Here is a 25,343-nt window from a genome sequence, read left to right as displayed (position 1 = left end):
CCCTCTGGTTTCTTTCAAAAGAAATCAGTTGCAAAATCCACTAAACACAAAGAGGGTAGTTTGAAGGTGAGTGAGCAAGGTGAGGGACAGGGTGAAAATTAAAGAAACCCTAAGGATAAGGCTGGTGAGATGAGTGTACCCAAGCCTAGCCACACCACAGTTTTCCAACAAACTGTGGTTGTTAATAAGGAAATAAGCTCAATTCTAGTTTCATCCTCCCAAAAGGATGTTACTATTGAAACAAGCTCCCATCCAGGAGCACATATCAAGAGGGCTAGGGATACAAGTTCACCACAAACTTATTCTAGAAAGAAAAGATCAAAAACCCTTGGGGATGCACAGGGAACACACACAGTGTAAACTGGAGCTAAAGACCCAGTCACTGCATAATCTCAAATTCAGATTGATGTGGCTCCAATAAATGTGGAGTCACAGCCAAAATCCTTAACAATTAAAGCACCTGAAACACCAAATTCACCCACACACTCACTGGATGTTGACATGATCAATACATCACTTCCAAATTCTCCATCTTTAACTCTTGTGGAGAAGCCAAAAATCCAATCAAGTGAGCATCATCTTTTAGATAATTTGTTGGCTCACTTTCCATTTCTTTCTGAGTCTGTTGAGACATCTGTGCCTAAATTTTCATCAATTTGCAAAGAGTCTACAATAGTCTCCACTCCAAACTCATTCATTTTTTCTATCCCGATGGATATTCATCATCCATCGAGTAGTGATTATATACCGACGGATAAGCCTACAGCAGTCATCGGTCGGATAGCCATACTACTGTCCCGATGGATATTCATCATCCGTCAGGTGTCTCTGCACAACTTCAAATTTCTTCAATTCTCACAAGTGCAGAAGACTTAATGGTAGTGCAATCACTCTTAGGACTAAGGGAAGGGAGTGAACTGAGTGAGAGGTTGGGTTGCTCCCAGAAAAAAGGAGAGAATATGAGTGAACAAATGCAGTCCATTTCTTTAGGACTAATAAAAGTGAGTGAGGGGAGTCCCACCTTAGACAGTGAAGGTGAGGGTGTGAGGGTGGGAAGCCAAGGGGAGCCCTTGATACAAAAAGAGAGAGATATTGAGAGAAATACAAGTACTGAAGAGATAAGGATGGACACCATTGCTAGTGAGTCAAAGAATGTCAATGATGCAGAAAGGAAAAGACTATTTCAGCAAGAATATCAAGTTATCATAGATTATATTTCCCTAGATGCTGAGACATTTACTCATCATGTTACAGCTTATCAAACATTAGTTGTATAGGGTAATGAGGAGGCTGAAAGAATTCTTAATTTGGTGCATACTACCCAATCTCTACAAAGAGAAAAGGATGCAATCACTGTTATGCCTTCAACTACTGGCAGTGATTTTGAACTGGCTGAAGACTTATTTGGGGATGCTGGTGGGGATGATGAGGAAGACAGCATGAGCATAGGGGGAGATGCAGATGTCCCTGTCTGGATGCTAACAAAAGAATGTTCCTACTCACATCTTCAATCAACACTATTCAAGCTGATTCATGACACCCAAACAGCCATTCAGACATCTACAAATGCCAGCACAAAGAGGCTACTAACAGCACATCTTGAAGCACTCCAGCTGCATAAGATTCAAGCTCTCCAACACAGTCAAATTATGGATAAATCAAGTAGGAAGTCTCTGAAGTAAAACAGGATTTCATAGCAAGGTTGGATGCTAGACTTTCTGGAACCACCATGACTGAGATAGCTCAGAAGCTAAGGAAGGAGGTTGATCTCAATAGAAAGGTTGAGGCCATGGAATCTAGATTATCTGATATAGAGAAGTCAATGGCCAAGATACTTGTTAATCAAGAAACTCAGACTGCTTTGCTCCAACAGTTGGTGGCTGCTCAACCTACTTCCACTCTCCAACTTGATGCTAACAAAAAGGGGGAGAAAGGCTCATCTAGTGAGGGGGAGAAACAGCTCAACATCCAAGTCAGCAAAGTAATTATGCCAATAATTGCTTTCATAAAGCCACCATCCATGGACAACATTGACATCATAAATCTGGCAGCAGCAAAACTGGAAACAAATGACAAACTGCTAAAGATTGATGTAGCAGCAGCTGAGAAGGAGTTAAAAGAGAAATGGAGGAAAATAGATGCAAAAATTCAACGGAAATTTGGACCAATTCAGAAACCATACAAAGTCTGCAATCATCATTCTCAAGTCAAGCACATCTCTATGAATGAAATGAGTTTAAATTATCTGGAAAAGGGTCAAACATCTTGCATCAAATCTCCAAAAGCAAAGCTGATCATGAAGCCTAAAAGAAACTACTCAAAGTTTTCAGACAAAAATCCTATGGATATTGTGTATGAGACACCTAGGCTAGATGAGAAGAAGCTGTTGGCTAGGTCAATTGTATTTTACAAAGATCCAGCTGATTCAGCACTTAAAAGAAGATTAGCCAAGATTTACAGAAATGGTAAGGAAATTTGTGTGATGGTTGGACACCCTATATTTGTGGAAGTTAAAAAGGAAGAGAAAGAAAGAATCAAGAAAGAAAAAAAAGCAAGTTGCTCTGGATGCTAAGAAGCTCAAACAAAAGAAGAAGCAAGCTGCTATCTTCGCCAAACTTCAAGCTGTAAAGACCACAACTGAGATTTATGCACAACCATCTGTGATTGCTGAACCTCAAGATCAAAAAGTGCAAGATGAACCACAACAGAAAAGAAGATTCAGATACAAGCTCCACTCCAAAAGAAAATTGGACTTCAGTGATAAGGAAATGGAAGACTACATTCCTAAAAAGTCTACAACTTCAACTCAGACATCAAAACCCCCAATGGTATTTGAAGAATTCAAGGTGGTGGATCCAACAAGGAATATTCATGGTGAGCCCATAATTCCAAAGGATGAGCCAGTAGACTGGGATAGTTTTCCAATTCCTGAACTAAACTTTCCAATATTCAACAAGCCAAAGAAGACAAAGACTAGAGCAAGCAAGAAAGTGAAGCCTATGACTCTCAGATCCAAGACCCTAACCAAATCTCAATCTACAGTCAACAAGGGAGATTTGTTATACATCTGTGATATCAAGGAGTTCTCTGACATAAACCTCTACTTAGATGAATTGGAAGAAGTAAGGAATTGATGCTCACGGACATCTTCCTGGAAGGCTTTAAATATAAGGGAGAAAAAGAGATAATATGGCCACTTCACAGGATTCTTCTAGAAAGCCAATCTGTTCTAATAAAGATCTAATCATCTTTCAAAAAGAACTTTGGATACAATGTGACTACAAGGAGATTAGTTCTAAAAAAGATTGAGGAGCTGAGGAGTAACAAAGCTAAAGATGCACTACCAAAAACTCTATCAATTCCCTTCATAGGAAAGAGAGTGCATTTGAGGCCTTATTGACTGATGGAATTTAGGGATGAAAAGGGAGTAAGAAGATTCTTCAGATTGGAGGACCAGTTGAGTATCTCTAGCAATGAGACTCTATTGGAAATGTAAGAAATATTAGATATCTCAGAAGCTGATGAACTTGAGTTCCACAGACAACTCCAAAATCAGATAAAAGAGAACAACAAGAGGCTTGGGAAGAAATCCAGACAATCAAGGAAATATACTTATCTACTCAGACTAGGAGCACCTTGATAATGATTGTGAGCAACTTCTTTGTATACTTTGCTTTATTCAATTTCCAGTAAATATTGTAGCACTTACAGTTTTATCTACTATTTCTTTATTCTGTATCTTTAGGATATTTTGTTATCATCAAGTTCTCTTAATTTATGGCTACAATTTCAGTAGACATAAATTGGGGGAGATTGTTAGGAATATGTTATGAACTTGATGATAAATTGAACAAAACACCTTAGTAGATTTAACTTAGTATATTTTGTAGCACTCGACGGATGATCAAATATAGTCCCGACGGATGATTTAATATAGTCCCGACGGATAAAAATTTGACATCCATCGAGTGAGTAGCTTATGTAACAAATAAGTATTGTAGCACATTTCTGCAAACAAATTTGTGTAGATTCTATAGGACCATATGAGTCATGTTGACTACTAGTGGATATGCAGAATAGGTTAATTAATTGTAAATATAAGATGTCTTGTAATTCTGTATAAGTGAAATGGAGTCAAGTGACAAATAGCTACCCGACGGATGATCAACAAAGCTACCCAACGGATGATCAACAAAGCTACCCGACGGATGACAAGCATGTACCCGACAGATGATCAAATTCAAATATCTGTTGACAGTGACAACACAGTCACATGCGTTGGGTGTTTGTAAAAGGAATGTGGCATCCTGTTAAGCAGGAATTTAAGAATAAAGAAGCATTGTCATTTCCATGCAAATGTGAAGATATTCAAAGATGTTGAAATAGAGTAGTGAAACAGCATGAAGTTAGACTAAATATGTTTGTTTTATTATCTTGTCTTATTGTCATGTAAACTTGGTGATATATAAACCAAGTGTAGCTAGTAGAACATTCAACTAAGCAAACACATTTCAAATAGAGATAGAAAAAGCTGTACTTGTCAAGAATTTCTCTGTAATTTGTTTGTTCTACTTGTAAGCAGTTGTGAGCTATTCAAGCTTCACAAAGTTCTCATTCGATATATATATATATATATATATATATATATATATATATATATATATATATATATATATATATATATATATATATATATATATATATATAGTGGATACTTTCAAATCCACCAGAAAGTTTTAAAAACTTGTGTTTTTATTACTTTGTGTTTTGATTTATATAACTACTTCATTCCGCAATCTGCAAATCAAACAATTATATATCTGTCGAGTTAGAACTGTTTTAAAATCTTGAAAAAGTAGCCAGAATTACATTCAACCCCCCCCCTTCTGTAATTCTTGTTGTATTGTTAGGAAATAACATATATATCAGTCACTTAAACATTGGGAGTACTACCTGGATTCATCAAGAGTTTGTACTCTTTACTGATTATCAAGCCTTGAGAAATATCAAAAGCAATACTAACTCTAACAGAATGCACCAAAAATGGATTGACTACATTGAACGATTCACTTTCACTGTCAAGCACAAATCTGGCCAACAAAATAAAGTGGCTGATGCACTCAGCCGTAGGGCTTCTTTACTGATTTCAATAAAAGCAGAAGTCATTGGGTTTGATTATTTGAAAGATCTATATGCTGAAGATGAAGATATTGGCGATACATGGGCTAAAATTACTAAATCTGGATTGAAAGTTGTTGATTTTCATCTTGAAGAAGTTTTTCTATTCAAAAGGAATAGATTATGCATTCTGAGAAGTTCTCTTCGTGAGCATTTCATTAGAGAACTTCATGGAAGTGGCCTTAGTGGACACATGGGAAGAGACAAAAGTATTATTTTAGTTGAGGAACGTTATTATTGGCCTCAAGTAAAAAGGGACATGAATCGTTTTGTTCAAAGATGCTACACTTGTCAAACGGTAAAAGGAAGTTCAAACAACACTGGATTGTATGCAACTCTTCATGTTCCGGACACACCATGGGTTGATATTTCCATGGATTTTGTGTTTGGTCTTCCTAGGACTCAACGAGGTATGGACTCTATCTATGTAGTGGTTGATAGATTTTCTAAAATGGCCCATTTCATACCCTGCAAAAAGACTTTAGATGCTTCTCATATTGCACACTTATTCTTTAAAGAAGTTGTTCGCTTACATGGTATTCCAAAGTCTATTGTTTCTGATCGAGACAACAAGTTTTTAAGTCATTTCTGGTAGACTGTATGGAAAAGGTTTGACACTAGTCTCAAATTCAGCACAACGTGCCACCCTCAAACTGACGGACAAACAGAGGTTGTAAATCGAAGTTTGGGTAATCTTTTAAGGTGCATTTCTGGAGATAGACCAAAACAATGGGATTTGGCGCTTGCTCAAGCAGAATTCACTTATAATAATTCCATTAATCGATCTACAAAAAAATCTCCTTTTCAGATTGTGTATACCAGCATACCTCAACATGTAGTTGACTTAATAACCTTTACCAAAACTCCCCGGAAAGAGTATAGCTGCAGATCATATGATTGAGAAGATTGCAAAACTTCATGAAGAGGTTAAACTGAATTTGGAAAAGGCCAATGCAAAGTACAAAGAGGCGGCTGATAAACATCGTAGGTTTAAATCATTTGAGGAAGGAGATCTTGTCATGGTGCATCTACGAAGAGAAAGATTTCCAGCAGGAACCTACAACAAACTTAAAGCTAAAAAGATTGGGTCGGTTCGTGTTCTCAAAACGATCAATGATAATGCATCTATAGTTGATCTTCCTGAAGAATTAGGCATTTCCAAAAGTTTTAACGTCAAAGACCTTTACGAGTATCATGGAGATATGGAAAGTCTGATGCCTTCAATTGACTTATGGACAAGTCTTTTAAAAGACAGAGAGGATGATGTAGTACAACACTAAGTGAAGTCATAGCTTTCTCAGCAGATCAATTCATAATAACTTTCACTCAGTTATTGGTCAGTTATGAGTGGGTACTAAAAACCGATCCTTGTGAGAAATCACCCCTGGTGGTTACTAGCTGTTAGTATAAGTAGTTATTATTACTTATTTGAAATGAAACAACCTATAGGAGTTCGCCTGGTGTTTTTAAGCAGTTAACTATTGTAGGATTGTATAAATATGTGTAAGCACTTATTGTACTTCCGATTTATTCATACTACTATCAAGAAATATACATACTCTTGTCAATGTTCTTGTTTATTCTATATCGTTGAACTAGAATTGTGCGATGTTGATTGACAATTCAACACTTCTGCTACGCCACTTTTTACGCATCATTTGATATGTATAAAAGTCATAGCTCCATATAATTTTTTTTAAAATTTATTTTTGATAAATTAAAATATAATATGTATACTTTTATTCTGGAAAAAAAATTGAAAAAAAATTAATGGAACTATTCTTTTTATTCACCTAAAAATACGCGTAAAAAGTCAAATGGGCTTATATTTTGGTACCGAGGAAGTATCCTGAAAGCAATAATGAAATATAGATAGCTTTTAGATAGTGTTGTCAATATATATATATACACACGTTGGATGGCTATTGTGAAAGACTTGGCAAGCATAGCTTGCAAAAATCAAATGGGTCTCATCAATTGCTGCCCATGAGCTACTCCATTGATTATTAAAGTTTCTATTAATGAATTGCTGCTCCGTCAATAATCGATGGCTTTGAAAAAGAATGGCTGCATCACTGTCTCTCCATCAGCACATTAATAAAGCCTCTAAATCAACTAAAACAGAAGTGCGGTGCATATGCTCTAATACTATGTGCCCACTTATTCATCAAGGCTTCAGGTTTGTTATTTCCCCGGTCTTTTTTCTTTTGAAATGTTTCTTCTCTGTATATTTCTATATGAGATCATGCACGAATGCAGTTTCAGAATGTTCGTTTTGTTGATTTGATAGTTGGATTGAGTTGATTTGATAGATGGATTGTGTGAAGAAACTGTACTTTCTTTTTACCAAAATGTTAGCTAGGGTGCAGCTAATCCTATACTCTTCTTTTGAATTAATAATGACCTTTAAGGTGTCTGTATGCTTTTCCTGCCATGATATCAAGAATGCACCGCCCTGCACTCTTTATTTTGTGTAATCTAAATTCCTTGCCTTCTATTACATGTCTGCCTGTACATTTTCGGTTTTACGGATGAGACTACTCTAACCTTCACCAAGTTGTGGTGAGGCTTCCCCTGCTGCAAAGATAAAGGAATGCTGCAGTAACTTTTCATTGGCAAACTGTTCAATATTGTATATATCAAATGTAGCCATACATGTAAATGGTTAAGCAAGCCACTGATTTATCTCACTCGATTAAGTTGTTACTACAGACTGCATTCTAGCAATCCGTCGCACTTTGTGTTCAACATCAGGTTGATGTCCCAAATGTAGCCAAGACAGGGAGATATCAGGTGCCTGGCTCAGGAGAAATTAGCAGAATCACCTGAAATTCCATGCAAGTACTATACACTGGGATGTCAAGAGATATCTTTGTATTACAGAAAACTTAAAAACAAAGTAATATGCAATTCTAGACCGGAGTAAAGAAAGTGCAACATGAAGAACCTTTGTATAACAGGGTCCAAACTGATTAGTAAAAGACTAACAAAAGATTGCTTTGAGTGGGAACACGAAACCACAAAATTATTAGAAATTTCTTAATTACAAAAAGGTCAACTTGCAGAGGTTGAAATACATGAATATCATAGAAAAGAAGACACCTTAAATCATTTTCAGTGTTTTACTAAATTGCATTGAACAAGAGAAATAAGTGATAACTAGGTAGATACCTTATAACTAGTTCGCCAATGTTACTTAAAATGTTCCAACTAGATAGAACCAGCACGATCGCTAATTACTTCTGCCTCTATAACATCACTAGCTTTCAATTCCTCGGTTGAGTCGGCATTACCAGAACCAGCATCTCCAACTTGGTCAAGAACATTTTCTTCTTTCTCCGCTGGCACCTCTAGATTCTCTGCTGTGGTCTCAGCATTTTCAGTATTCGCTGATGAGTCATCCAATCCTTTATTCCCAAACAACTTCGAAGGTATCAAAGAAGAAACAGCAGCCCTTGCACTAGCCTTGGCTTTTTCCGCAGCTTCAGCAGCGGCAGCTATGGCTTCAGCCTTCTCTCTTTCTACGTCCTCCATAAGCTTCACCACCTCATCCTCCCTCCCTAACTTACCCAATTCTTCCTTGGCAAACTCCTGCAATTCTGCCGTGAAGTCACTAGGATCATCCCTCAGCATACTGCCCACAATTGCAAGCACCTCATCAGGCTTCCCAACATCAAACAACGATTTCATAATGAACTTATAGCTAGCATCATCCATCCTAAGCTTCCCCACCATCATATCAAAAAATGATTTAGCCTCGTCTACCTTCCCAACTTTAACCAGCCCCTCCACACATCTACCATAAACTGCCAAATTAGGCCTCAACTTCGCCTCAACCATTGTCTTAAAATAACCAGCAGCATCATCTGGACGATCCTCTTCAAAGCAAGTATCCATCAACAAGACAAAAGTGAACTCATCCGGACTAACCCCCTTCTCATCCATCCCTCTATAGAGCTCCTCCCCCTCGGCCAACATATTATTCTTACACAACTGCTCAATCAGATTATTATACGACAAAGTATCCGGAGCACACCTCTTCTCCCCCATACTCTTAAACACCTCAATCGCCTCACTAAACTTCCCTTCCGCACAATACCCATCAACAATCACATTATAACTCCCCAAGTTCACACTCAACGTCTTCGGCGGACTATGCTCAGTCAACATCCTCTCAAACAGCTTCAACGCCTCATCAAACTTCCCATTCTTACTCAACGCATCCAACACATAATTATACGCAACCGCATCCATCTTAACTTTCGACCCCTCACCAGCACACTCCTTATAACACTCCATCGCCTCACTCTCCATCCCCTTCAAAAAATACCCTTTCATCAAACTCCCATAAACCCCACCACCAACAAAATCATCCCCAACCTTATTTCTCAACTCCTCGTAAAGCTCAAAAACCCCCTCAGCATTTCCCTTCTTCGCAAACCCCCACATCAAACTCGAATAAACCACCTTATCGGCCTCAAACCCCTTCTCCAACATCTCGTTCTTCAACTCAACCCCCTTCTCAATCTTATCATTATCAACCAACCCCCTCACCAAAATCCTATATGTAGTACTCGACGGATTAAACGGAGCCTCATTAATCAAAAGCCTATAATTCTCCAACGCAGTATCCGTCTTCCTACAATCCAAATAAGCATTAATCAAAAGATTATGCGTAACCACATTTCCCGCAACCCCAGCCTGCGTTATAAACCGATGCAACGACAACAAATCCGAGTACTTACTCTGCCTTAACTGAGCAGCCATAACACTATTACAAGTAAAAATACTCGGCTTACAATTCGAGTAAATAGAATGCCTAGTTAACAATGCAGCTTCTTCGAGATCATTTACGCGAATAAGTTTCAAAATATTGTTATGCAATTCGAGACGCTTACCGGTTAAGACCGAGGCGTGTTCGGGTAATTTCGGGGCATCGGGGTTGTTAGGATTGGGGCGAGGAGTTTGTTGGGGTTGTTGGGATAGGCGGAGAGAGTTTAGAGGAGGTTCGATACGGAGGCGGCGTTTACGGCGACGGCGATCGGCGGCGGCGTCTTCGGGGGTGGCGAAGGAGAGGAGGCGGAGAGAGATGAGAGAGGGAGGTGGGGTTTGGGTGAATTGAGTTAGGGTTTTGAGGTGAGAGAGAATTGAGGGTTTTGAGAGAGCCATCGGAGAGAGAGAGATGAAATGAGAGAGATTTGAGAGTTAGGGTTTAAATGGGGTTTTAGTCGTTTAGATAAGGGAGGGGATTATCGGATCGGGTTAAAAGATGGGGGGGGGGCTTTTAGATGTGTGGGCCCATTTTTAAGTTGGATTATTTTTTGGTCTTGATTTGAGAAATGCAACGAATTCCCGGTTCATTTGATTAATCATCTCATTTTTACTTCAATTAATATTAACCGATATTTTTTCAATTAAGTTAAATTTTCGATTTTTGTGAAAAAACTATGTGCGTAAAACTCTTTAAATAAATTTCTACGGAATGAGTCTAATGTGAACTTTTAGACAACTTTTTTTATAATGTTACTGTTCGAAAAATTATTATCATTTTTTTTAAAAATCGCTTGTACAGTTGTTCAACGGAGTTAAGGAGTTGTTACATTCTTGCAAATATAATTTTAATGGAGTACAAAAGAAATGTTTATAAACTATTTTCTCCATTTTCCAGTTTAAGACTAGGCCACTTTATTATAACTATGTGTTCTTTACAGCTTGCATCAACATCTGCTTAGATAGTTAAGATCGGATGGTGCCACGGATGTTTGCTCTTGACAAGTGCTATCGTCCCTTGTGATCAGACGTAGTGATTTCTCATTGTAACCAATAGAACAAAGAAAGGCTTTATAATCTGCTAGAGATGCATCATAGATTAGACCAGGGTCCAGTACTCTTGTCAGACTCACAAATCCCGCGCCAAAATCAAGGGCATTGCCTCTCCTTCCTTCGCGATCCACTGTCATTGGTTGGCGATGCTTATCTAGCTGTAGCAGTTGTCATGATTGCAGATTTGATGGGGGAGGGTGACCATAAGGATGCACAGACTTGATCAGTGCTACGGTTCCTGTTCTATGTGGTGCAGCCTTGGAAGTTCCGGATAGAATGTTCATATCCTTTTCAGAAGCTGCTGGAGACCAGGCTGCAAGGGTATTTAATCCTGGAGATGTAACATCAGGCTTCAGAATCTGCGGGGTCAAGGCGTTCGGACCTTATGAAGAGAATGAAGTAATACGAGGAGCTTGCCGAGATCCTAGTATTATTGTCATTTAGAGAACAAACTGAGTACGATTGACATAAGATAAGATCAAATTTCCTGTTCGTCTGCCAACCATACCAGCAGGACCTTTTGATATGCATTTTTTCGCATTTAGAACATTTGTATATGTTTTTAAGACAATTTGCCCATGTACAACAATTGCCCTTATTTCAGAACAAGTAACTGAGTGTTGACTATACAGTCATCAAAACAGTAGCAATAGAACAGATCCTCCGAGTAGCATTGAGCTGTGGATCTTATGTTTGAATTGTTTAGAAATTTGCACCTTTAAGAAATGCATGTACTGGTGAACGGTGACAAAAGAGAAGACAAGAAAAAGCAGATTTATGCATTTCACAGAGCTCGCAACCATACTGAGGTACATTCAAGACAAGAAGTCGAACCATCCACTACTTGTATATATAACAACTCTAGGATGTAAAGTTAAACAGAAAACTAGTTTTCATCTTCGCAATCTAGACATCCAAATTTAACGTTTCTGAGCTTTCCTGCGCCTAGACTGTGCCTTTTGCCATTTCTTTCGGCGGACTAGCTTACTCTTTGGTTTTAACTTCAACTCAGGGGAGAATTTATAATTTGGATCTCTCATACGGGCTTGTATATCCTTAAAAAACTCCATATTCAACCTCTTTGGACCTCCCTTTCTTAGCTCTTCATATTCAGGCCCCGAAACAATATTTTCAAATGCTCCTACAAGAATATCCAAATCACTCATAACTTCCCACACATTGGTGTATCTCCCGTCTGGACCCTTTTTTAGTTTCTTCAAGGCATTTTCAACCGCAATTTTTCTAGCTTGTTTTCCAGGAGACAATTCTTCTGGCTCTTCCTCTTCTTTTAACAATTCTGAAATTGTTCGATATTTTGGTTTTTCATCAAACTCAAATAGTTTATCCAAATAAGCATCACTTTTCTCATTTGGGTGAGCTTCCGTGGGAATATCATCGTCATCATCCCCTTCATCACCCGTCCATAGTGTCTTCTCCTCGTCATCCCCTGACCAGACACTCCATAATTCATCACTATCATCACCATCAATAAGATCAGCGTTCTCCTTTGCTTGCTGTTTCATTTTCCTCATCTCCTTTTGAAGACGATTTTGACTTTTCTCATTTTCACTTTCATCCTCACTTCCGGTCCAAAGAGTTCTATTGTCCTCCATCTCCTTCTCCAATGCTTTCCTAAAGTCTGAATCTCCCAGCCTCCCCTTTCCAAATAAATCATAATCTGTGCGTCGTTCACGTGCATATGATCGTGATCCTGCATCAAAAAACAGAACATTCAACAACCTTTCAGCCGAAAAAAATATAAACGAGTAGCTCATAACAACTAATTGATAGATAAAAATGGTCCAAAATGTTACTTCTGGGAATTATGGCCAAAATGTCACTTCACCACATTACATCGTGTAGCGTTTGGAAAACAACCCAAAACGCTACATGATATAGTGTTTTGCTTCCTTTTTTAATTTTTTAAAGTCATAACGTTACTTCATGTACCGTTATGATGATGTAGCGTTTTGTGCCAAAACTGTACTCTGTCACGTTTTGCACATTAAAAAAAAAAAAAAAAAAGTGCATAACGCTACACGATGTAGCGTTTTGGACTTTTTGTCTAAGCGCTACACAATGTAGAGTCTTGAAGTAACATTTTGGGCCATTGAAGTGACATTTTGGAGCATTTTTCACGTCAAAGTGATATTTAGGGCTACCACCCATGATTAGACCAGTAATGACCATTTACAGCCAGTCTTTCATGTTCATCTTATAAACTCGTAAACAAATTTATGATACTTAATCCAAAACCGAAAAGGGATGCCACAATCAGAGGGTGCAATGCAAGTAAATAATTGTTTTTAACCTTGATAAATAAATACCCTCGTGACCGGAACATTATAGTTCATTATCAAGATTATTCGTATATCGGAAACTATAAATGCCAATAACATTCGAAATGAGGTGTATGTGTTCATTCAGGACTTTTAACAAACACTAGGTGGGCATCCCCGCGCAAAAGTATAAGATGTGTAAAAAATGGACACAAAATGAAACTGAAGCATAGAAATAGAGATATTAATAACACATATTTATATATAGGACAGTGTGAAAATTAAAGAAGGTAGAGTGTGAAGTGTTTTTACCTTGTAAAAATGGGGAAGAAAAAAGAGCAGCTGGTATATATAATGGATTTGTTTTTGATAAATAAGTGGTAGATTTCGAGATTTGATTTGTATTTATGAGTCTGCAAATGCAAATACTACGATATATAAGGAAATTAAGCAGTTGCTTTTGCGCCATTTTGCTTTAGACCAGTGTGTCTTCCTGAGAAAAAACTCAGGTTCTTGACACTGCTGATGTTATGTTTTTAAAGTTTTTTATTTTTTTAGAAGAAACAAATAAAATTAGCTGAGGTATGTGGAAATGGGGTTGAAATATGAAATTGATTAGAAGGGGGGAAGGGATTTTTTTTCAATTTATTTTTTAAAGAAATACATATAATTATACTTTCGTTATCAAAATTACGGTGTGCCGAGAACTTTTTTTAAACAAATAATGTTGAATGGTTGATCCAATAACTCTAAAATTTTATATGTTATTCCCTCCGTTTTAAAATAACTGATCATTTTTTTTTAAAAAAAATTCAAAATAGTTGTCTACTTACAGTTTTAATGTCACTATTTAAATTATAAAATTTAGTTTATATTTTCAAAATATTCTACGCTCCACACAATTATTGTATCACTAATTTCTATTTTTAAGACTAACTATTTACCATAAACAGTGATGTATGTAGTTAATGTAATCAATGCAATAAATATAATAACTGATATAATTTTTTTAACGATGTTAGAATTTCTTAATATACGTAATTTTTTTAAAAGTGAACAGTTACATAGAGGGACTACTAAACTCGTAGTATAGAATAGAATTGTGTGAGATCTTTTTTTTATTATCTTTTAAACAGTTGAAGTTAAAGTTTAAGCTATCTAATTTTAATTTTTCACGGGTTACAATTATAAAAGAGAACAAGAAATTTAATTCTGTTATGTTACATAACCCTGACAAAAATACATTAAAACTTCATTTACATTTTTGTCAGCTAACACGTTTCTGAGAGTACACTGTAATTTAAGACAGCGTGTTCAATTCATTCTCCGATATCTGTGTACCACAAGCATGCCAATTTCCGGAAAATGGATCTCACCGGAAGGCACTCTAAATTTTACAAACAATTATGTCAACTTTTGGCAAGAACTTATCAAACTCTAATTCGATTAGTACTTGTCCATCTTTTATCCGTTGTTATGTATGTCAGCTGCAAAATGGCAATGCAAAAATAGACTAAACGTGTAGAAAGCATAGCACTGGAAGATCCGGTATTCATGAAACATAGAGTACATAAACAACGAAGCTACAAAAAAGTAAATAGAGACGCATAAGCAAAATTAGAGAAGTTCTCAGCATTAATATTGTGGTATGAATACCTTCACTCAGAGTTCTGCATCCATCGAGTACATTTACAGTAATCAATATGATTGAGTAATTGTATACCAACTTTACAAGACTCCTACTCAATAATATTTCAAACCTACAAAATTGTGATGCACCAGAGATTGATGTCCTTATCCTCTCTTCGATGATTTATCAGGTTCATGATAGAAACAGTACTTCAACGGTTAATCATTTGATGATATAAACATTGTTATTGTCCATATGATGCAATGTTGCTGAATGTGGTGTTTGGATATCTCAGATAAACGTCTTTTCATCTTTTCTGGAAGTTAAGGACTTTAACAGAGATGGCAAAAACCGCAAAAAAAATAAGCAGAATGCTACAAGTATCGCAGCTGATGCACCAACCATCCCTGGACCATAGCCTAGGCTAACTTCCAAGTATTTTTTCACAGTTCCATCAAAGTCAGGTCCCTCAATCATTGTTTCAACGTCTCCGAGTTGGGAAGTAATGATACCCCGCAGTGTCCATGAAATTGGACATATGTAGTAGAACCATATCCACCACTTAAGAGTTTTTTTCATAAAACCAAGTACAACAAAGGAATCCAATAAGTAACAATTATTGATGAAATATTATCAGTTATTTGTCAAAAATTATACGCTGGGTTATGACATCAACCTCATTTTGAAGTATAATGTACCAAAATTATGTGGATGGTTTGATTTCAAAAATGGAGTTGAATAGTCAAAACACATGCTACTTGGCTTCAGTATTAACTTTTACTTGAATGAGAAAAAGGAGAATGGGTACTTACGGGTATAGGAACAAGAAAACCAGTAAGTAGGTTCCATAGTGAGTAAAATGCAGAAGATATAACGGATGCCAGATGTTGAGTAGGGGTAAGACCAATTGCCATTCGCTCAAATACATGCCGTTCGCTAACATATTACATATCAATGAATAATAGATGCCGTTCGCTCAAAGTTAGTCATAAAATAGGTGATAACTCCATAAATCAATGTCTGCATAAGAATGTAAGGATCTCAACCAGGCCCTGTTACAGGAAAAAGACAATTAACTTCGTTAGCCAATCATATTTAACTTTGGCAAAAAAACCATATATATTCTCTCTTAGACACCCTAATATGCTTAACATTTATAAAAAATCTGATGGTAAGAAACACCCTACTTTCGAGTGGGTCACATACCTGAGCTGCCGCATATGGGAAGGGAGAGTACATTCCAGCTGCCTTCTCTATGTAGAAAACTGTTCTCTCTATCGAAACTAATGGTTGCAATGAAGCAGCATTATTCACTCCAAGAAACATAACAGCAGAGAAGAGAGCTCCCATTATAACTTGTAAATCTTGGGTACTTTCTCTAAAAATTATATTAAACACACATAAGATCCTCATACTAGAATTGTTTTATAATTATCATAAGGCCTTTATGAATAGAGAAGAATGATAAAAAAAAATTGATAATTAATAATAAAAATATATAAAGTAACTGAAATTATAACTAAAGGTACTTGTGTAAAATATTTGTAACATAAATTAGAATGGTGATCTACTTAACATGTAATTTGATGTGAATAGCTTGCTTAAACAAAGAAATATAATATTCAATAACACTTTGTAACTTCATTACAGTAAAACCTCTGTAAATTAATACTCGATTAATTAATAATCTCTCTAAATTAATAATTTTGTCCGGTCCCGACTTGGGCCAGTTCAAAAAATAATCAATTTCGATAAGATAATAAGATAATAATTTTTTTAAAACCCTGTATAAAAATATGGTCCCAATAAAACTATAAATTAATAATTCCCTTATATTCATAAAAATATACCTATTACATCTTTGTAAAATATGATTCAATTGTAGTTTGCTTTTTCATATAATTTAAATCAACATGAAACTCATCCCTAATCTTCCTTATTGCATCCAAAAACTCGGGTGTGGTGCTTTCATGTTGCATCAAAAAGTTATTAAGCATTTTTGATGCCTTGAGTGCTTCTTTACGTGTAACCGGCTCGGTGTTGTATCGTCTTCAAGATCATCTTCAACACTATTTTCAAGGATGGTGTTTGCAATCTCTTCTATACAGTATATATAATATATTTTATGACTACACATACATTGAATACTTTCTATGTAAAATACAATGAATTAAATTAATTCATGTACTTTGAATTTTCCTAATATACATTGAATATTTTCTATGTAAAATACAATGAATTTAACTTATACATTACATGGACTTTGAATCTAATATATTGTACATTACATTGACTTTCTAAATTCATATACATTGAATTAATTAAATTAAGTATAAAATATAAATTGTACAATTCATTTTATTTAAATTTATGTGAATAAAAATTTAATCAAAAGTTAATTTTGTTTGCTACCGAAAATTCTCTATAAATTAATAATTATTAATTTATCGATTAATTAATATTTCTCTAAATTAATAGAATTCTCCGGTCCCAACTATATTAATTTATAGAGGTTTTACTGTAGTTGTTAACAAAGACCACGTTGATTTGAAACGAAATCTTTCTTACACATCTAGTTAATGTAACAGTCTTCAGAAATGTGCAGATTTTACTTCTCACTAACAATATTTCCAAAGTAACATATGAGCACATTAACTAGATATCTATAGTAGTTATCTAGCATACTATTAATTAATAAGGAAAGTCTTACACTTCACAGATACATACTTTCAGATTTTTATAAGTGCTTATCAAGATATATATCTATCAGGATTCTACTTAAAATATATATAATTATAAATCTTAAATGATCAGAAATTTATTCGTTACAATCTCCAAAAAGTTTGATAGAAAAAAAACCAGAGTAGATACACACACAATACACAATACTGCAAGGGAAAAACAAACTGATTGTATTGCTTGAAAAACTAATTTACAGAATGGAAATATTAATACTATTCTAAACAAGATACGAGCAAATTATTCTCCTACAAATTAGCCACTAATTCCACTTCTCCTAATAAATAGAAACATACCACCGACCAAGTCATAACTCATACAAATCAGGAAGCTGACCATTTATTTAAATAAATAAACATGCTGTAATTAAATACCAACATGCTCCCCCTAATCTAAGCATGTTTCTGCATATTCTGAATCACAAGCAAAGCTCTCATTTGTTCGAACTTCACAGTCGCCATGGCCTTTGTAAGAAAATCAGCACGCTGCTCATTCGTACTTACATACTTAACTTCAATCTCCCCACGCTCAACATACTCACGAATGAAATGATATCGAATATCGATATGCTTACTCCTACCATGGAAGACCGGATTCTTTGCAAGATCAATAGCTGATTTATTATCCACATAGATGACCACCGGACCATGTTTCACTCCTGTAATCTGAACCAACAAATTCCGCAACCAGACTGCTTGACACGCAGCAGCTGTAGCTGCCATGAATTCAGCTTCGCACGAAGATAGAGCCACGCATCGCTGCTTCTGAGAAACCCACGTAATTAAATTTTCATTCAAATAAAATACCATAGCACCTGTGCTCTTCCTATCCTCTGTATTTCCAGCAAGATCACTATCCGAGTATCCTTCCAACAAATGATTACCAGTTCCTTTTGAGTAGATTAAACCATAATTTGTCGTCCCTTTAATGTAGCGCAGAATCCTCTTAACAGCTGCTTGGTGAAGAAGAACCGTGGGTCGTTCCATGTATCGACTCACAACTCCCACTGCATAGGCGATGTCTGGTCGAGTATGAACCATATATCGTAACCCACCCACGATGCTCTTGAATTGAGTAGTATCCCCAGCTGTACCCTTTTCATCTTTATCCAACTGTATCGACGTCTCCATTGGATACTTAGTCGGCCTGCACTCAGCCATCCCAGCTCGAACTAGTAACTTCTTAGCATATGACTTTTGTTTAAGTTCAATGTACCCTTGCTTTTGATTGACCTCCATGCCTAAATAATGAGACAATTTACCGAGGTCTGTCATGTCAAATTCCTCCCCCATTTGCCTTTTAAATCTTTGTATACTCGAGATATCGGTGCCTGTAACCAACAAATCATCAACGTAAACACCGATGATTAACACTACCGAACATTCTCTCTTTGTGTATACAGCCTGTTCATATGGACACCTGCAAAAACCAAGCTTCTCCAAAAATTTGCTGAGACGGGCATACCATGCTCTTGGTGCCTGATGAAGGCCGTATAAAGCTTTCACCAACTGGTAGACTAGATGTTCCTTATTCTTCACTTCAAAACCTGGTGGCTGAGACACAAACACCAATTCTTGCAGTTCACCATTTAAAAAGGCTGATTTCACGTTAAGATGGTGAACCTCCCACTCGTTTCGAGCCGCCAAAGCTAGTAAAAGTCGTACCGTCTCAAGTCGAGTAACAGGAGCAAACACCTCGTCATAATCAACACCCTATTTTTGGACATACCCTTTCGCTACAAGACGCGCCTTATGTTTGATAATATTTCCGCTGGTGTCTTTCTTTAGTTTATACACCCATTTTAGTCCGACTGGTGTGTGTCCTGGTGGTAATTCGACCAGATTCCAAGTGTTGTTATGTTCAATAGCCTCAATCTCTGCTTTCATAGCCGCTGTCCATGCCGGGTCAGCTAGTGCTTGCTTGTAATTGGCTGGTTCCTCCATTCCCAACAGTAACATGTCCTCATCGAGGAACACTTCCTCACTATCAGCATAAACATCATTCAAAGATCGAAACTTTCGTGGAGCACTTTCATCGCTGGTGAGGTTTTCAGTTACATGTGACTGGCCAGAGATTGCAGATGACACTGGAGTCTGAACATCATTATTTGCACTGTACCGTGGAGACGCAATTTCTTGTACATTAGTGTTATCACCTGGGATGTTCATCATATGAGATTCTGAAACTCGAATATTGATTGCAGGAGACTCCAAATCTGTTCCTTGAGTAGTCCATTGCCAAGCTTTACCTTCTTCGAAAATTACGTCACGGCTTACATGAATTGTGCCATGAACAGGATCAAATAATCGGTAGGCTTTGGTTCCCTCTTCCTTACCCAGATTGACCACGATCTTGCTTCTATCATCCAATTTGGCCGTGTGCACACTAGGCACTTTCATGTGTGCCACACAACCAAACACTCGAATATGTGCAACATTTGGTTTATCACCACTCCAAGCTTCGTACGGAGTCATGTTTGACAAGGACCGTGTGGGCAACCTGTTCAATATATATACCGAATGACGCACAGCTTCACCCCAAAGATTTGAAGGCAAATTCATCTCCTTTAACAAACTACGAGTCATGGCAACAACAGTTCGATTTCGTCGCTCCACAACCCCATTTTGTTGAGGGGAGTATGGAGCGGTGAAATGTCGTGTGATGCCTGCCTCATGACAGAAATCAACAAAATTCTTAGACATGAATTCTCCTCCCCTATCAGTGCGAAAAGTTTTAATCTTATCTCCAGATTCTTTTTCCACAAACGTTTTGAATTTCTTAAATGCACCAAATGCTTCATCCTTGCTTTTTAACATATATGTCCACATTACTCTACTAAAATCATCTACCAGGAGAAGAAAGTACCTATTTCCGCCAGCCGTTGATGGTGAAATCGGTCCACAAAGGTCTCCGTGTATAAGCTCCAGTCTTTTCTTCGCCCGAAACTCTGTTTGTCGAGGAAAGCTCGTCCTTGTCTGCTTCGCCATTAAGCATCCAACACACACCTTCTTTGGCTGTATCAATTCTGGTAATCCCTCCGCCATTTTTTTCGATGACATCAACGCCATTGCCTGAAAGTTCACATGTCCAAAGCGTGTATGCCATAGCCAAGTAGATTCCTCCGCCTTTGACATCAAACATACTGAGTGAGCTGTTTCGAGAAGAATTTTATACAATCGATTGCCAGATCTCTTTACTTTCATGAGAAGGCGCCTCTGATCATCATAAATCCACATATATTCCCCTTTCATTACAACCTCATTACCCGATTCAGAGAGTTGGCCCAGTGATATGATGTTGTTTCGCAATTCAGGGATATAATACACATCATGAAATAATTTTTCAGTCCCGTCTTTTGTTTTGAAAACTACTGAACCTTTGCCTCTTATATCGACCGTGGACCCATCTCCAAACTTAACCTTTCCCGTTACCCCTTCGTTCAAATCCCTGAATTTTGTACGATACCCAGTCATATGTTGACTTGCTCCATTGTCTAGATACCAGACATTGGACTCCGTAGTTTGATCACCACTTTGACTGAGCCTGGGCATCATATTTTTCTCATTCAATAGCAACTGCTTTGATTCTTCTTTAGTGCATTCTGTAAAGAGTAATACGGGTTCATCGTCTTGTGAAAACGTTAAATTTGCCTCCTGTTTGGACGTGTCTCTGTCCTTGTTTTGTTGATCACGACGAGGCCTTCTGCATTCACGCTCGAAGTGACCTACAATACCACAATTGAAGCACCTGAGTGTCCGTCTGTCACGACCTCCACGACCCCAATCCCGATTGTAATAATTACCACCTCCTTGGTTCCTTGATGTTTCCATTCCTCCCTTACCATATTTCTTAGCCCATTCTTCTTTAGTCATCAGCAGTTTCTCATCGCCAGTCTCTCTTTTCTTCCACTCCGCTTCTGTCAACAGTAACTGATTACTTGTGTTTTCAGTCGAGCCTTTCAATCTCTCCTCATGTGCTTTAAGTGACCCAATGGTTTCCTCAACTGTCATGACTTCAAAGTTCCCAAATTGCTCGATTGTCGACGTAATTTGGAGAAACTTTGGAGGCATGGCTCTCAACATTTTCTTAACTACATATGACTCTGCCATATTCTCTCCCAGTTCGCGTATCTTAGTGACCAACCCATTTAACTTCATACAAAAATCATCCAGACCTTCAGTATCAGTCATCTTTAGGGATTCAAACTCGGCCTTCATCGTCTGAACCTTGGCTTGCTTGACCCGATCTGCACCCAAACAAAGAGTTTTGAGTGCCTCCCAAGCCCCTTTGGCTGTCTTTTTCTCCGCAATTGTAAGCAACATATCATCTGGAATACATTGATATATTGCAGCCAACGCGAGCTTGTCTTTCTTCTCCTCGACCACGGCCTTCTTGTCCTTCGATTCAATTGCCTCCCAAACACCATGTGCTTGCATAAACACTTTCACTTTCAATGACCACGCTGTGTAGTTGGTCTTTGTCAACATCGGGTAGTTTAGTCCCACCGTACTCTCCTTGCTCTTTTCCGTTTCTATAGCCATTACTCTGGGCATATACTTTGGCATACACCTTGTTCAGGCTCTGATACCAAGTGATGGAAAAAAACCCAAAGTAGATACACACACAATACACAATATTGCAAGGGAAAAACAAACTGATTGTATTGCTTGAAAAACTAACTTACAGAATGGAAATATTAATACTATTCTAAACAAGATACGAGCAAATTATTCTCCTACAAATTAGCCACTAATTCCACTTCTCCTAATAAATAAAAACATACCACCGACCAAGTCATAACTCCTACAAATCAGGAAGCTGACCATTTATTTAAATAAATAAACATGCTGTAATTAAATACCAACAAAGTTTAACTTGCCTTTTTGAACCTATGTCCCAAAATATGGTTCCAAGTACAAGCGCGCTGACTGTAGTAAAGAATAGTCTGACAGAGTTGTAGGCTGGACTCCTAAAATATATAAGATTTTGCATCCACATGCAAATTTTAAATTGTGCTATCATATTTCTAGAATAAGTGGAAGGGAATTTCAAAGGCTTCGAGCCTTCTGCTGGAACACTGTGTTGCTAAATGGATGCTTCAACCTCCCTATGAATTGAAAAATATCAGATATAATTATATTGAACATTACAAAATGACTTGATAATTTCAGTAGAAAATATTCTCCAACCAAATCAATAGCTACAAAATTCACCTGAATTGGTCACTATGTCTCTAGATATCCTACAAAGTCTCTACCGATTCTTTCTTCTGCGGCAGGTGTACTAATTTCATGCATCCAAGTGGCTGGATTATATCCATCAGGAAATGGAGAGGTCCCAGGAATTCCCTACAAAACATGAAAATTAGTAGTGTAGCATAAGAAGTGCTAGACGTGATGTAGGCCTTTTCCTTTCATGAATTCAACCAAGCATATTTCGCCATATTTAGCATGTTTTATCAGATGCTGCTTCTATGAGTATATTCTTTCAAGTAATTTAATCCTTGAAGTGATAAATTTCTCTGATATGTTTCAGCTACAAGCCCTCTTGCCATATTACAAGAGCTGAGGAGCAAGCCATTTACTAGGCTAAAAAAAGTGATAGACATAGATTCCTTTACTTCTGCAAAAAAAAGTAAAATAAAAGGCAAGTTGTGCTAATAATAAACACACACAACTTTTACCTGGAAATAGTTTATCATTGTCTGCGATTTCTCACCCAGCTTACCTCCATAGATTACTTGTCCTCCTCGTTTCATAAGAAGTAACTGAGTTTTGAGTAGACTATCAGTAAACGATGTTATAGAAATAGAACAGATACCTGAAGAAACATACTAGCCCAAAATCACAGTGCAAAACACGCTAACATTTTGAGAATATCATTTAGACATTTACACATCCTATATTTTAAAAAACAGTGTGGGTTGACACATTGCAAAAACAGTATACATTTAAAAAAAACAGTGATTCTATAATTTTAGTAGCATTTTGAGGATAATTTATTGTCAGTGTTTTCCTCCTAAATTTACAAAAATTTGCACTTAAATGTTTCACTACAGTAAAAAACTATATTGACGTCAGTCGTTAGAGTCTAATTATAATTCTGAAGACTTGACGAAAAAAATTAAGTGAAAATTTAATAAAACTACGGAATTATCTAGCACGAACAAAATTTAATAAGAGTTTCACTGTACTAGTTACTAACCTCATCAAATGCTTCAAATATTTCGATACTAGGTTGATGTATCGTGCATACCACTGTTCTTTGTGTGTCAACAGTATTACAGACAGTACTCATTACAATAGCTGCAGCTCGCGCATCAAGTCCAGATGTAGGTTCATCCATAAAAATTATGGAAGGATTTGCAACAAGCTCCACTGCAATTGTTAAGTTAGAAGAGGAGAGGCTCCTAGCTAAAGGCAAAGGCAAGAGGACCCGGAGGGACCCCACTCCCGAGGTCATCTCTGATGATGATGAGGAGGGGCAGAAGGACCTGAAAGACATGATTTATGAACTCCAAAGAAAGACGGAGAAAGATTTTGGAATGGAAGTCGGGGAAACTCTGACACCCTTCAGTCATTCTCTAGAAGTCATTCCTCGACAGAAAAACCTCAAACAATACAACTTTGATTCTTTTGATGGACTCGAGGATCCGGAAGAGCACCTGAATTATTTCGATCAAATCGCACAAATATACTACTACAACGACTTAACAAAGTCCAGGTTCTTCGCGTCGACCCCAAAGGGGGGCTCAAAGATAGTTCAGCAGGATCCCCTTACGAAACATCCACTCCTGGAAAGAGTTTAGAGGAGCCTTCCTTAGAAGATTCAGAGCCAATAAGACACACGAAATGCATATGTGTCACCTGGAAACCATCCGCCAATATGACAACGAATCACTCTCAACCTATATGCGGAGGTTCCAGGAAGCAATCAACAAAGTCTCGAATCTTGATGAGCGTGAGACACTGAGCATATTTTGAAGAAACCTGGATCTGAAACACAATGAGAGGTACATTGTGGAGCTGATAAATAAGGAACCATAAAGCCTAGCCGCTGCCTACTCTATGGCATCCAGATTCATCAAAGAAATAGACGTACTCTAGGCCATGAGGATGACCCGAAATGGGGGATCCAGGAGTAAGACCTCTGATGACCGACCGAAAGGGGGAGGTGGTTAGTTCTCGATATAATGTGTCTATTTACAAACAAATCTATGGATTTAGCATATCCCCTATTCCTGAAAAAAAACAATGGTCAACCTATGAGAACCTACTTGTTACTAAACCCCCAACAATAAAGAGAGGGGTTGGAAGGATTTATAGGAACAAAAGGAGAGAAGAAGGAGAGGAACTGAAGGGGAAAAGGTCCAAGACTATGAAGTACAAAAAGTGTGGATGCTTTGTAAATAATTCAAGGACATGCAAAGGGGGTTAGCTGAGAAACAAAAGAAGGAGATGCAAGCAAGTAGGGAGACTCATGTCATTAAAAATCCAAGAGTGAGGGATCAATCTAATACAGCAAAATAAGTAAAGGCAGCAGCAGCAACTCAGAGTTCCCAGGACAACAGCTCATAGTTAGACTTAACCAACTGTTATGCTTCTTTTTGTTTGCACATATGAATTTTAATGTCTTTTAGGACTCATGTCTTTTGATCCCCTATTTTTAATTTTATTAAGTTAGACGGTTGCAAA

General features: G+C 37.3%; 2 protein-coding genes and 1 long non-coding RNA gene across 3 annotated transcripts; all 3 read right to left on the bottom strand.

Moving 5' to 3' along the window:
- Positions 1–8,186: 8,186 nt before the first annotated feature.
- Positions 8,187–10,421, bottom strand: LOC141721146 (pentatricopeptide repeat-containing protein At3g49240, mitochondrial). The gene has a single exon (XM_074523906.1). The coding sequence runs from the start codon at positions 10,345–10,347 to the stop codon at positions 8,389–8,391; it is 1,959 nt and encodes a 652-aa protein (XP_074380007.1). The 5' UTR covers positions 10,348–10,421; the 3' UTR covers positions 8,187–8,388.
- Positions 10,422–10,760: 339 nt separating this feature from the next.
- On the bottom strand, positions 10,761–13,830 carry LOC141721145 (uncharacterized). Its single transcript, XM_074523905.1, has 2 exons — positions 13,593–13,830; positions 10,761–12,712 (listed from the first exon to the last, which is right to left on the bottom strand). The coding sequence occupies exons 1-2, from the start codon at positions 13,747–13,749 to the stop codon at positions 11,922–11,924; spliced, it is 948 nt and encodes a 315-aa protein (XP_074380006.1). The 5' UTR covers positions 13,750–13,830; the 3' UTR covers positions 10,761–11,921.
- Positions 13,831–22,550: 8,720 nt separating this feature from the next.
- On the bottom strand, positions 22,551–23,480 carry LOC141717201 (uncharacterized). The gene is made up of 3 exons (XR_012573554.1): positions 23,333–23,480; positions 22,863–22,997; positions 22,551–22,756 (listed from the first exon to the last, which is right to left on the bottom strand). It is a non-coding gene; the product is annotated as an uncharacterized LOC141717201 (long non-coding RNA).
- Between the last annotated feature and the right edge of the window lie 1,863 nt (positions 23,481–25,343).

This window comes from Apium graveolens, chromosome 4, assembly GCF_009905375.1.
Source record: "Apium graveolens cultivar Ventura chromosome 4, ASM990537v1, whole genome shotgun sequence".
Taxonomy (NCBI): Eukaryota; Viridiplantae; Streptophyta; class Magnoliopsida; order Apiales; family Apiaceae; genus Apium; species Apium graveolens.
The sequence above is the reverse complement of the archived record's forward strand: the minus strand, read 5'-3'. Positions and strand labels throughout refer to the sequence as shown.

What these genes read in the sequence shown, in the direction of transcription:
- LOC141721146 (XM_074523906.1), bottom strand. Translation starts at nt 10,347, where the DNA reads ATGGCTCTCTCAAAACCCTCAATTCTCTCTCACCTCAAAACCCTAACT.
- LOC141721145 (XM_074523905.1), bottom strand. Translation starts at nt 13,749, where the DNA reads ATGGCGCAAAAGCAACTGCTTAATTTCCTTATATATCGTAGTATTTGC. An exon ending in TTCTTCCCCATTTTTACAAG is followed by an intron (nt 12,713 to 13,592) that starts GTAAAAACACTT and finishes TTTTTGATGCAG; the next exon opens with GATCACGATCATATGCACGT.